General features: G+C 38.2%; 2 protein-coding genes across 3 annotated transcripts; both read left to right on the top strand.

Moving 5' to 3' along the window:
* Positions 1-3,881: 3,881 nt before the first annotated feature.
* Positions 3,882-8,438, top strand: LOC113751283 (protein DETOXIFICATION 14-like). 2 transcript variants are annotated; one of them, XM_027295230.1, is made up of 8 exons: positions 3,882-3,896; positions 4,002-4,293; positions 5,303-5,847; positions 5,938-6,024; positions 6,107-6,163; positions 6,289-6,527; positions 7,168-7,373; positions 7,510-8,438. In XM_027295230.1, the coding sequence occupies exons 2-8, from the start codon at positions 4,048-4,050 to the stop codon at positions 7,567-7,569; spliced, it is 1,440 nt and encodes a 479-aa protein (XP_027151031.1). In that variant the 5' UTR covers positions 3,882-3,896; positions 4,002-4,047; the 3' UTR covers positions 7,570-8,438. The 2 variants fall into 2 exon arrangements, with proteins under 2 accessions (XP_027151031.1, XP_027151032.1); XM_027295231.1 differs by lacking the exon at positions 3,882-3,896 and adding an exon at positions 4,632-4,917 and having other exon boundaries at positions 4,226-4,293; positions 7,510-8,437.
* An 858-nt stretch (positions 8,439-9,296) lies between these two features.
* LOC113752376 lies at positions 9,297-12,270 on the top strand. The gene is made up of 5 exons (XM_027296491.1): positions 9,297-9,797; positions 10,002-10,190; positions 10,555-10,665; positions 11,078-11,556; positions 11,659-12,270. Exons 1-5 carry the CDS (start codon positions 9,305-9,307, stop codon positions 12,268-12,270), a joined length of 1,884 nt encoding a protein of 627 aa, XP_027152292.1. The 5' UTR covers positions 9,297-9,304.
* The last annotated feature ends 1,066 nt before the right edge of the window (positions 12,271-13,336 follow it).

The following is a 13,336-nucleotide window of genomic DNA, read 5'->3' as shown; positions in this document are numbered from 1 at the left end:
AAGTGTCGATTCTCACGTCAAAAAGTAGTAATTTCTATGAGTACGTGGTCATATAGCGATAGGAGCTGAGTAACCGGGCTCCTTCATCTGACAAATGTTGGAGTTCGCGTCAAAAGGTTCCGATGGCTAGAGACTAAGTCTTTTGTGCTATTGAAAAAAAAAGAAAAAAATAGTAAATAAATAAATAATGAAAAAAAAAGAAGTGAAAGTTGTGTTAGTGTGTGATATAAGTCAGCTTGCCGAATTATGGATTTAATGTTGAGATTTTGGTTAATAGTTGGACCATTTGCTGATAAATGTTGAGCGATCATTCCTTCTTCTTAGATTAGTTAACTTGGAATTAAAGGAGTTTGTAGTTTAGAAGCTAACCGGGGTGATGTTTGCTTGGATTTTGATCATTGATGCTTGAGATATATTTTTCTTGATATCTTGGCAATATGATAGATAGAGCAATAGCCATTGTCAAATATTGGGGTTTGTTTACTGTTCTTATGCTTGAGGACAAGCATGGTTTAGGTGTGGGGGGAATTGATATGTTGCAATTTTGTCATTTATTTTATTATTAATTTTCCCTATTACCTGACTTGATATGAATTAATTATTAGATTCTACTCACTTTTCGTAATTTGCATTTATTTCAGGGAGTAGAACGAAAATACCATAACCAATGCCAATTTGACAGTCATCAGAAAAGAGTTCAAGTAGCAGGTATCTAGGGGTATTTTTGGAATATCAAGACATGACCCTCTCTAGTCATTTGCGGAAGACAGCATAAAAGAGGAAGAAGGAACGCAGGGCTGGGCGTTCTTTCCCTTGGGGGCTAGAGCCGCCGCACAGAGCCAGGCATTAGAATAGGCATTAGATAGGAATTAGGGGAGCAGAGGATTTGTCCTCCTGGAGCTTTTGTTCTTTGACTTTTCTTGTTAACTTAGGAGTAGCTTTAATTCTTACGCACGTCAGGGTCAAAAGGGAAGAACTTTAACTCTTCCTTTCTTGCTTTCGTAGTAGCTTTCCTCCCGTGGTCAAGGACGATGGCCGCGGCTTCCTCTTCAATTTTGCGTGGGATTTGTTCACCAAGAATGAACTAATTTTCTTTTTCTAGTCAAGAAACAATGGATGCTTTGGATCGCCTAAATTGTGAAATCGATTTAATTTTATCTTTTTCTTTATTTATTGGTATTCGCTTATTTCTTGATTGCAGTACTTACGATTATTTAATTAATTGATTGTCTTGGATCCGGATAATTAGTTAATTTGATAATCTATTGTCAATTGGGACGTTAAACTCGTAATTGTTTAATTGTTTCAAAATAGTGATAACTGGCATGATTGGGTTTGTGTCAGGGGAATACGCGGGCTAACCTAAAATAACCCTGGTAGTGTGTTATTTGGTTAGAATAGGACTCCTCTAATACGTAAGGCAATTGAGAAATTAAATCTTACGGGCGTACCTAAGATTATTTCTCAATTAGAGTAGTGATTAACGGGCGTACCTTAATCACCGACACAGTAAGGAGGGGTTGACTGTCATCGCTTGTTTGGCAGTTATAACCTATTTATTAGTAAATAATTGGAATTGCCTTTGTTTCAATGATCAATTAGGTGAACTATTGCTGCAGTTATTCCTTGGCTAGATCCTTAATTATCACTCATTTGATTTTAGTAAATTGTTATTTAATTTCTAGTTAGCTATTTTATTTTTATTATTTTACTTTTAGTTGAATTGCTTAAATTGTCACCCCTGATATAAAAACACCCCCTTGTCACTGTGAATTTGAAAGGAAACAATTACTCCCAATCCCTGTGAATTCGATCCTGCTCACCGCTATCTACAGAAATTACTTTTAGTTTGAACAGGTTTTATTATTGCACAGGCTGACAACATGTCAAGGCATCTCAGAATTTTCAGGTAACGTTTCTTGTCCCATCCTCAGGGCCAGGCATATTTGCTCTCCTACAGCATCTTCAAACTCAATTTCCTCCTCTTCATCATTAATCAACAGGTTCAACTAACCAGATTTGCATTGATGACCCTGTCCAAACTTCTCTCCACACTTGAAACAAAGTCCATGGTTCCTTCTATATTGAAGCTCCTTTGCTGAGAGTCTCCTAGATTCAGCACCTGGAGTAGTCATTATTTTGCCTTTGAATGGAGTATTCCTGAAGGTGCTGGTGGAAGGCACCTTATAATAAGTTCCTAGAGATTGTACACTGGATTCGTTCACTTGGACGAATTGATATTGCTGATATGGTGTCGGGAAGAGTTCCTAGAGATTCCAAATTTCTCATCAGATGCAACCTTTCCTCCCTTCTTGAGGGACCTTGTTTGAAGCCTTAATGCCTCTTCCTGTAGTGCAGCCAATTCAAACGCCTCTGACAGGTTTGCAGGTTTTAGCATTCTTATCATGGTTTTGATCTCATCCTTAAGGCCACTGATAAAGCTTGATACAAAATACTCCTCATCCAGATGTGGATTTCTAATCATCATTAAAGTTTTAAACTCCTCAAATCTTTCCTGGTACTCCTCCACCTTACCAGCCTGTCTCAATTTATTAAATTCCTCCACCACATCTCTCCCATTTCTACTGTCAAACCTCCTATACAGCAATTCCTCAAATGTTTTCCAAGTCATTCCTGGTTTTTCCAACTTAATTCCTTGGAACTAGATATCTACCTTGCCTTCCAAATACATTTCTATAACTTCCACTTTCTGATCCTCAGGAATCTGGTAATTTAGACAATATTTGTTGCATTTTCGGATCCATTCCCTCGGATTCTCACCAGTAAACATAGGTAAATCAATTCTAGGAGGATTTGGCACTAGAATCTTACTTGTGTCTTTCCTTGCGGTCCTGTTGTTGTCCGATCCAATCTGCAGCCTCTGGTTCAATGGTAGAGTTGGTAAGAGTGGAGCTTGTTCCACTCTTTGCCTGTCATCGTTTGGAACTTCTCTGTCCTTGCTTATCACTGCTCTCACGAAGGCACTGAGCTCCTGCTTCATTTCAGCTACCAAATTCTCTACTCTCTTGCCATTTTCTTCTAATTCCGTGCGGAATTCCCTCTGCATTTGCTGTTGCTGTAGTTGCGAGGATTGCAGACCTTCAATTACCTCTTGGATTCTGATCTCTTGCTTCTTGATCTGCTCCTCCAAAGTCTTGAATCTGGTACTTTCTGCCATTAAATTTCCTTCTTTTTGATGTTGTTCTGAGGATTCAGCCTGCTCTGATACCACTTGTCAGGCTTTTAGATCCATTTCTGTTCTTGAGTTCGTGAATTAGTTCAGAAATTGGGGAAAGGTTGTGAAGTTTGAGGACGGAGGGAAACAAGGAAGGGGAGGGAATTGAGAGAGAGGGAAAGTAGAGAGAGAAATTAGCAAAAAAGGGAAGGAAATTCTGTTATGCTTCTTTGATACCTTTCCCACCAATCAGAGCTATACAAATAGGATGGAATAACCGACTCATTAAGTCGGCAACTAATTCTGTTATTCCTACCACACGACGTCGTCCTACTTATTACTGAAACTACTGAATTGTAAGCAAAACGACAACGTATGGAACTTGGGGAAAAATCAATTGGAACATTTTTACAATTAATTTCTGCGTCCTGACATTATGGTTCACTTGTTCTGATCAGAAGAAAAGAAGAAGAGAAACCAAAAGAAAAAAAAAAAGAAAGATGGAAAGGATTTAAGTTTTTACTTGCAATGAGCTCTCAGATACTCTTCCTATAATGGTGTGCATTTACAGATTCCCCAGCAAGAAAAACAACAAGAAAAGGACAAAAAACAGCAAATGGTTGATTCAGGCTGGATAGGATGGAGAAAATTTTCTACTGAACTTTTTCTCACATCTGCTAGAAAACTGTTTTGAGCGACTCTCTGGTACCTCTTTTTCCAGGTTCGTGATGGATACGGCTTTCTGTTCAGTCAAGTAGATATTTGTTTAGTTGTTCATTTACATATTACTATAATATTCTTTTCTTATGTTGTCGAAAATCTCCAGATTCAGGAAGTACAAGGGAGTTGTCCTGCAAGAAAAAAGAGAGAGCATGGAAGAGGCGCTGCTGCCAGAAAATGATAAGGAGACAGGATCAACAAGGGTGGCAACTTGGAAGATTTATGTGGAAGAGTTGAAAAGGGTAAATGGCATAGCACTTCCGATGATGGTAGCAGCTGTGGGACAATATCTCTTGAGAGTTTCTCCAATCTTTATGTTAGGCCACCTTGGCCAACTCCAACTCTCTGGTGCCTCCATTGCCACATCTTTTTCCAATGTTACTGGCTTCAGTGTTCTTGTAAGTCCTTTCCCATAATAGATAATACCCCGAAATGTTCATCTGATACATGCTGTTGAGATTATCATTCAATTATCCACAAAATTATAGTCAGTCAAATCTTCGTCTAGGACTAGAATATATACTCTGAGATGCATATGCTATATTTTCGATAACCAAAGCAAGGGAAAATTAATTAATATGAGAAAATGTAGTGTACTAGGGAACTGTTTGATAAAAATCCACCCTACAAGAACTGTGTCTCACAGAAATTGGCTATTCTTCCTTCTTCTTTTTTTTTTTTTTTTGTCAACTATCACCATCTACTCTACTTCTACTCCTACACTTGCCTATTCTAGGGGGAAATCCAACCAGATCAATTGAAGAACCGACGGGGATTGAATTACCATCGGACTATGTGGGTGCACTGTACACCCGTATAGATTTGGAAAAACCACATATACCGATAAAACGATGGGAGACAAGATTTGAACCCTTAACCTCCCACCCTACCAAGAAATTGGCTCTTCTTGACTCTGCACTATTTATGTAGAATGCCCAATGCGGACCAGGGTCTATAACACCAGATCCAATCATACATAAATTATTAGGTGGTGCTGAACTTGTACCACTAAGTTATCACAGGTATGACTCACTATCATTACTTAGTGAGGCACTTATGCATGCCACATGGTGCACATATAGTGTGTCATGCCTTCTCACTGTTCTACTAGAAAGGTTGAAGTAGTCAAATTAGATAAATTGTTGAACACACGTAACATAGCGTTCTGAATAGTTACTTGCAGAAAATACAAGAGAAATGGCGTATTCATAGTAGAATTGTCATTGTGATTTAAAAAAATCTAGTAACATTAACAATGATGACGATGATGATGAATACTTACACTGCACATTACAAAGCTTGATTCCACTTATAACCTGTGATTATACTAATTAAATTCACTATCAACTAGATATGTGCTCTTGAAATATGTTTATTAAGAAATGAAACAAATTAACTACGTTGCAGTTTGGGATGTCAAGTGCACTGGAGACCTTGTGTGGTCAGGCTTTTGGAGCAGAACAATACCAGAGACTTGGAACCTATACTTATGGGGCCATCATATGTCTCTTTATAGTTTGTATACCAATATCCCTTCTGTGGATCTTCACTGACAAGCTGTTAATACTCACTGGCCAAGATCCTGTAATTGCAACTGAGGCTGGCAAATACTTGATCTGGCTCATACCTACACTATTCCCTTATGTCATTCTCCAGTCACTTGGTTGCTTTCTCCAGACTCAGAGTTTAGTCTTTCCAATGCTGCTTAGTACAGTTGCATCGGTATCCTTACAACTACCTCTTTGTTGGGTTCTTGTATTCAAGTTGAAGCTTGGGAATGCTGGAGCAGCTTTGTCAATTGGTATATCATATTGGTTAAACGCCATCTTGCTTGTGCTGTATGTGAAGTATTCTTCTTCCTGTAAAAAAACTCGTGTTCCTTTCTCAATGGATGCTTTTCAAACAATGGGGGGATTCTTCCGTTTTGCTATCCCTTCCGCTGTAATGATTTGGTAAGTTTTAATCCTTAAGCCTCTCCTATTGTCCAGATATTTCTTGTCCTCTGGTTCTTTACTATCTGTTAATCTTCCTGATGATGGTAGTTTGGAGTGGTGGGCATTTGAGATAGTTGTGTTGCTGTCTGGCCTGTCACCAAATCCTAAGCTAGAGACCTCTGTGCTATCTATATGGTAAGCTTATTTGTCAGCACTTTCATACTGCGATTAGAACCTGAAAACTAATTCTTACTGATTCTGTATTTCCCTTGAGCAGCTTAACCATTACTTCACTGCACTACCTCATACCGTACTCTTTTAGTGTTGCTGCAAGGTTTGCCCTTATACTAAGATGCATTGATAAATTGAATATGGTGTTTTTACTTATACAACGGAAAAGTGTTATGATTTCATGCAAAGTAAGATTTGTCTAAAAAGAATATCTTTTGTATTGTATAGTACACGGATATCAAATGAGCTAGGAGCTGGGAATCCAGTGGCAGCAAGAATTGCTCTTTGTACGGTACTATTAGAATCTGTATCAGAATTTTTTCTGGCAAGCATAACTTTATATGTCTGCCGTTCCATACTTGGATATGCCTTCAGCGACGAGAAAGAAGTTATTGACTATGTCAAACGCATGACTTATCTTCTATGCATTTCCATCATCATGGATGGCACACAAGCAGTATTATCAGGTATTTTGCTGTCTTGGCTTTAAGCTTTCTTAATCTTTTGACTAGTTGGAAAGACATCCGAGGTGGTATTGCAATTTGGAAAGAACTAACATTATACATATAATGTAAATCTCCCTGACATCATTCAGCAAAGGAAATAGAGTTTGACTTGCAAAATTCATCTCGCTCGTAGTCTTTACTCTTTATCCAGAGTAATTTGGCAGCATAGTTTGAGCCCTGAGAACCTGATATATAATGCATCCCATGTGGACTGAAAATGATAATGGTCCTCTTTGGTCAGGCATAAGTATTGACAGATATACACGTATGACCATGAAGATGGAACAAAGAAAATTGAAGTTGTCAAGAACACAATAATCATATCACTGAAGCTAATGAAACGTTCTGAACTGATAAACTTTTTTCACCGGATTGTCTGCTTTCTATTAGCTTAAGGTCTGATTTCATGTTGGCTGATATATAAACAGAATTTCTTCACTATAAAACATATGAATGTTCCATAGGCAAAAAATCCACCATTTTTCGAATTCAGAACTTTAAACGGTAAGCTCAGGACATCATAGAAGAATGTCAAAGTAGGCAAGACATTGAACCTTTATTTCCTATCATCTTCTAAGCCAATGCCATCTTTTGGCACCAGGGGTAGCAAGAGGAAGTGGATGGCAGCACTTAGGAGCTTATGTAAATCTTGGGGCATATTATCTGGTTGGAATTCCGGTGGCTTTAATCCTGGGATTTGCACTGCATTTAAGAGGAATGGGTCTCTGGAATGGACTGGTCGCTGGAGCCACGGTGCAAAGTCTTCTCTTGTCCATCATCACAGGCCTGACAAACTGGGAAAATCAGGTTGGAATTTTCTTTCACATTATTTCACTTCAGTTAATTCTAGAACGCAATTCGTTAGTGATTAGCAAAATCTTGTTGATACTAAATCAGCTAGCTGCCTGACTTTTACTCGTGTGGATTGATATATCTGTAACAGGTAATTGAAGCTAGACGCAGAATATATGAAGGGGAAGAAGAAAAGGCCACTCCAGTGTGAGACCGTGAGTCAATTGGATGGAAAAACTAGCAATTGCAGGGCACAAATGAGCTTTTTCATGTGCTTGAACTGCACTAAAGTACAACTCTTCAAATGATAACGTAATGTCGAGAAAGTTTAATTGCATAATTCAAAGATATGCTATAATTCATTAGTGCCTTTCAATTAACTGCATTCATTCTTTGCAGTTAATGAAATATTTGGTAAGTATTAATAAGTAAGATAAAGATGATTAAAAGGTTTTGGTCTAGTGGTAAAAGTTAAATTTACTCCCTTCTAGAAAAAACTAAAAAAAAAAAAAGATTTGGATGATAACATGAGTTAATTTAATAGTGAAAGCGTCGAAACTCGTTTTGGTCAGTCGAAACTCGTTTTCCTCCATGGCAATATTTTTGTTGCACTTTGCCTCCTGTTATTAAGTCACACCTAGCTTTTACAGATAAACTCTATAAAGTTTCATTTTTACCTTATCTCCATTTTCCTCTTTTCTTCTTTTTCCTGCCCAACTTTTTCATGTCACCCATTTCTAATGATATTCATTTGTTTTAGAAAATCATGAATTGAGTTCCCAAAAAAAAAAAATCTAATCATATTAAGTAAATTCAAAACCTTGCTATTGTTAAACATATTCTTTCTAAAATTGTGAAATCAATAAATGGAGGTACGACACAACTTTTGGTAAGATATCTCTTTTGCACGTGTCATGGAAATTTGAATATTTCAATCGAAAATTTTGTTGTAAAACTTGGATGGTATTCTTTTTTTGCTAATTATTTTATGACTTTTTAATGTATGAAATGATTTGATTTTAGATTATAAAATATATTTCAAGAGCATGTGATTTTCTCAAGTGGTTGGATTCCATTTGTAAGGAGTACGAACATCATCATCCCATTGAATTATTAAAGTCATTAGTATCTTTTTTGCTCAATCGTTAGTGTTGATCGTTAATCAATAAAAATGCAACAAAAATATGACCAAACTTTAGTCGGAGGAGGAGGAGGAGGGGGGGTGGGTGGGCATTGTTCTTTCCTTGTGTTTGAACTTTGAACGTCAATACAGTAAAAGCAGGCTTGGCAGTTGGTGCGGTCTGAGACTAAGAGCTTCCATTATCACATTTTGGAGGGGCCAATGTTCAAGCTTTTATAGGATTCTTCCAAATCGTGGTAATCTTTTTAGTGTTCGTGGTAATCTTTTTAGTGCTTTTTAATGTCCACCTTTGGCACTAGAGCAATTCCTTGCTTGTCATTTCCTTGCTTGTCATTTCCTTCAAGCTTTTCTTTTGTTGAGTGGTACATTACCACTTTGGCATTTCGCATACACGAAATTCTGAAGCATCAGAATTTCGTGTATGCGAAATACCAAATGCTATATATGGATGCTATATATAACCACCAGCCGCCAAATGCTATATATAACCATCAGCTTTGGGCCGGTAGCCACTACCAATGCATTAAAGTTTGGTAGGGTGGGAGGTAAAGATTAAAACCTTGTCTCCCACCAATTTTGCATAATCTTAACCACAAATTTGTGATTAAAAAATCCAGGCGGGTGCGTAGTACACCTGTCTGGTCCGGTGGTGGTTCAGTCCCCTTCGAGTTATCCCAGAACCTCTTCAGACCCTCCCTCTCCCCAAAGTGTAGGAAGCTATCGTATCGACAAAAATATATATATTTATGGATGATTTACTTGATACAGCACTCTCATAAGAATTTTTTTCTGTGCCTATCAAAAAATGGCAAGCTCAAGAATCAACGAGGATAGGAGCAACCGATCTGCTGCTTATAGAGCAGTCTTAGAGGGAAAAAAACAGTCAGTAGAAACCTTTCGCAGTTTCTGGAGGGAAGAAGGTGTGAAACCACTTGATAAATGTGGTGATACTGTTCTCCATTTTCTGGCCATTTACGGAAATGTGGATGCCTTCAGATTACTTCTCCAGGATGGTCTTGTGACCAGTGAAAATCTGAAGGCAAAGAATGTCAATGGCGACACTGCATTGCATGGAGCTGCAAGATTTGGCCACAAGGATGTTGCAGAGTTCATGTTAAGGACAGAAAAGGATTTAGTGTCTGAGAGAAACAAACTGGGTGAAACCCCCCTTTTTGTGGCTGCTGCATGTGGGAAAAAGGAAGTTTTCTCACTTCTGGAAAAGTACGTCGGTGATTGCATGATGAGGAGGAATGATGGATGCACAATCCTTCATGCTGCTGTAATTGGAGGATATTACAGTAAGCTTCTCTATCAAGTAAAATTTTGATTGTCTCTGCAAAAGTTATCAAGTTTGTTGCTGAATTTGAACTCTATGCTTGTTCAGTTTATCAGATTATGCTATCTTATCTTTTGTCTAGGTCTATGCTGGTGGAATATGATGTGGGATGTTGTTGCATTAAATGTTAGTCCTTTTCAAGTTTTCGCTCTATTGTATCAAACAGGTTTGGCAATTGGCATATTGGAGTCGTATCCTGATCTTGCTGGCAAACGTAATGAAAAAGGAAAAACTGCTTTACATCTTTTGGCTGCAAAACCAGAGTCCTTCAGGAGTGTTTCTGCCTACACGCTCAACGATCTTGGCAGGAAGTCCCTCATTCCTCTGCATATACTCCGAGCTATAATCTATTGGTGTAAGTGCTGTATTATTACCCACATGCAAGTTGCAACATAATTCTTTTCAAGTACTCAAGTACTCTACCCGCATAGCTGATTAGGCAAATTGACAATAATCATTGGGCTGAATGTGATATGGTTTTGAAGTCAATGCAGATCCTATCAAGCATATGATTATTCCCCTCTTGTAGTATGTTCAGGTGACATGAATTTGTGCTTAGCCTGGAGACGTTGCTAAAAATCATCTAATTTTGTGTTTAATGGTTTTGGGATCCATGGAGAAGCAATTTGAACTACCATTTTATCTGCCAGCTGGTTTTTTTGAGGATGCCCTCAAAATTTTGAAAGAGTGATATTATCAGTTCGTTGTGTTGCTGGCAGGTATTCCGGTCTTGAACAAGGAATCGCAACCTGTCAACAGTGCAGAAGAACCAAGCAATTCAGCTTCCATTCATAAATTGGACAGATCTTCTTCTGTCAATTATATCTTGGGTAAAGCATCTTCTTGCATCTACTACATATGCACTCATGCTAGTGATGATAGAATATGTCGATAAAATTTTGTTTTCCCAAATTCTTCTTTTGAGAGTTGAAGCATAGTCTTGTCTAGCCTACCTTCGCAGTTACAAGAACGTCTTATTTCCTTTGAGTAAATTAGTTTCTTTATCATGCCTAACCCATGTAAGAATTTAGTTTTCAAGTGGTTTTCAATTGCAAGTCTAGAAATTCATTTCGGCCAATTGAACCTCCTCAAACTGTTTCTTTTTAAGAACCGAATAGATTTGTGCCAAAATAATAGATGCTAAGAATAACAAAAAGCCTAGGACATGTAATGGATCTTGAAGTACTCATTAATGGAGTTACTCATTAATGGTTTATCCAATTTGATGTATTTGCCCTCTAGGTTTTCCTTGGCTTAAAGAAATTGATGATGCAAAGCAAAGCCATGCAGTTGCACTAATGCTTGCAGAAAGGTTAATCAGAAGAGAAGATTGGAGCAACTATGTGCATACAGAGGACAAAGATATTGAAGGCAGCCAGTTTGGGATATCATCAGAAAAGAAACATAGGATGCCAGATCCACTAATACAAGCAACGAGAATGGGCATCATTGAGGTAGTTCAGGAAATCCTCAGTGTCTACCCTGAAGCTGCGTATACTTTCGATGGAAAAGGAAGGAATATACTGCAAATTGCAGTGGAGGAGAAAAAATGGTTCTTGTACGACTACTTGATGACTAGTGGTACTAACATGGACATGATGCTAAGTGCTATTGATCACGAAGGAAATAGCATTATACATCTCGCAGCACGCCTGGAATCCCCTCCCAGCACTCCCCCTGGAGTTTTTCAGCAAATGATGTGGGAAGTCCTCTGGTTTAAGGTACCAAATTAAATTAATATCAGTATTGCATTGCCTGTTGTATATTGTTTAATTTTCTTTTCCGGACTATTTGCAACTTAAGATTGATCTTTGGCTGAACAGCGGGTTCAATATGACTGTTATCCATATCTCTGGCAACTACAAAATTCTGATGGGAAGACAGCAAAACAAGTATTCGAGACGAAACATGCAAGCCTACGTGAAAGTGCTGAGAAAACTGTGAGAGAATTGGCCAACGCTGTGTTGATTGTGTCTACCCTCATTGGTACCATAAACTTTGCTGCAATTTTTACTGTACCTGGAGGTTTCGATCAAACGACTGGAGAGGCCATTTTTCTCAAGAACCGGCACTGGGAATTCGGCTTGTTGATGTTCTACTTATTTGGAGGACTGTTCTGCGCTCTGTTCACCATGGGGACTCTGCTTGTGATTATCTTTTTGCGATTTGAAACTGATGATTTTTATGTTTCCCTGCCCTTCTACTATGTGATGGACATGATTTCCATCTTCTACTCGGCGGTCTTCACAATCGTAGCATGTTGCCAAGCATTAATAGTGCAGAAAGTTGTGATTACCGACTTCACACCCCTTGTGGTGTTCTTCTTTATCTATGGTCTCCTGGCCGTTGTGCTCATGGAAACATCATACGTGATATTCGACTATGTGTATCACCTAATTCGTTATTGCCTTTGTTATAGAGGGCTAGAATCTTAAGCACTGCCCTTGCTTATTCATGTCAATTTCGTGCAGACTGAAAAAGTTTTGAGCAAGTTTGTGAAGAACTTTTGCTTGTCATCAGTATTAATTTAGGTGTCATCCGTTCTCATTGTTTAAACAATGAAATCAGAAAAGCCTGTTAGTTGACCTTTTCTCAAATCAATACTCCGCACATAATTGATTATGACCTGGCGTAGGTACAATTTTTTGAGGCAAAATTTTGTGAATGAAAGGTTCATAGCAGACTTCTTCAAGGCCTAGCAAATTACTTTTAACATTCAACTGCTGGTAGGTGTCGTTTCCTCTCACACCACCACAAAGTAATGACGCCTTTAGTTCTGCCATTTGTAAACTGACCATTTACTCAACCTAGCAATCAACATAACTAAGTGAATGCGGACACTAGACAAGCAGAAATTGTAGCAGACAAGTGGTAGGACAATGGCAATTCTAGATCTGAAAACGAAAAGAAAGAACAGTATACTTGTGAAAATTGTTGGCTGTTTCAATACTAAAATATCAAAATTTTAACTAGCAGATAGCAGCAAAAATTTCTGATGATCATGGAAAGCTTTCAGTAAATGGGACTAAATATATCAAGCGAAATTCTATGATTCCTTTTTAGGATGTGGAAGTGCTAAGATCAACAAGAAAATGGAATTTCCAATCTAGTGAATGATAAGGACCTTCAGATCATCAGTTCCAAATCGAAGGTTCTCCTCCTCCTTAATTTTCACGACTGATTTTTCAACTGAGTCACCGCAGTGCTGCACTTCAATCATCTGCAAGGTAGATATCTCCACAAAATCAATGGGAAAATTGTTGAGCTTCTCACATTTTTGTAACACCAGCTGCTCAAGTTTAGGCATGTGATCTTCACTGGCAATCCATTCAACAATGTTTAGATTGCCTAATTTCAAGAATTTGAGTTCAGGGAACTCGTCATCACTCATCTCCCATGTGGTGTCCTCAAAAACTATTGAAACTAATTTGAGAACCTCAAGATTTTCCAATCTGCCAATTGCCGAAATGCGATCCCACCGCAAAGAGAAATGTGACAATG

The sequence above is a fragment of the Coffea eugenioides genome, chromosome 11 (genome assembly GCF_003713205.1).
Source record: "Coffea eugenioides isolate CCC68of chromosome 11, Ceug_1.0, whole genome shotgun sequence".
NCBI lineage: Eukaryota > Viridiplantae > Streptophyta > Magnoliopsida > Gentianales > Rubiaceae > Coffea > Coffea eugenioides.
This window is presented reverse-complemented; position numbering and strand designations above follow the sequence as displayed.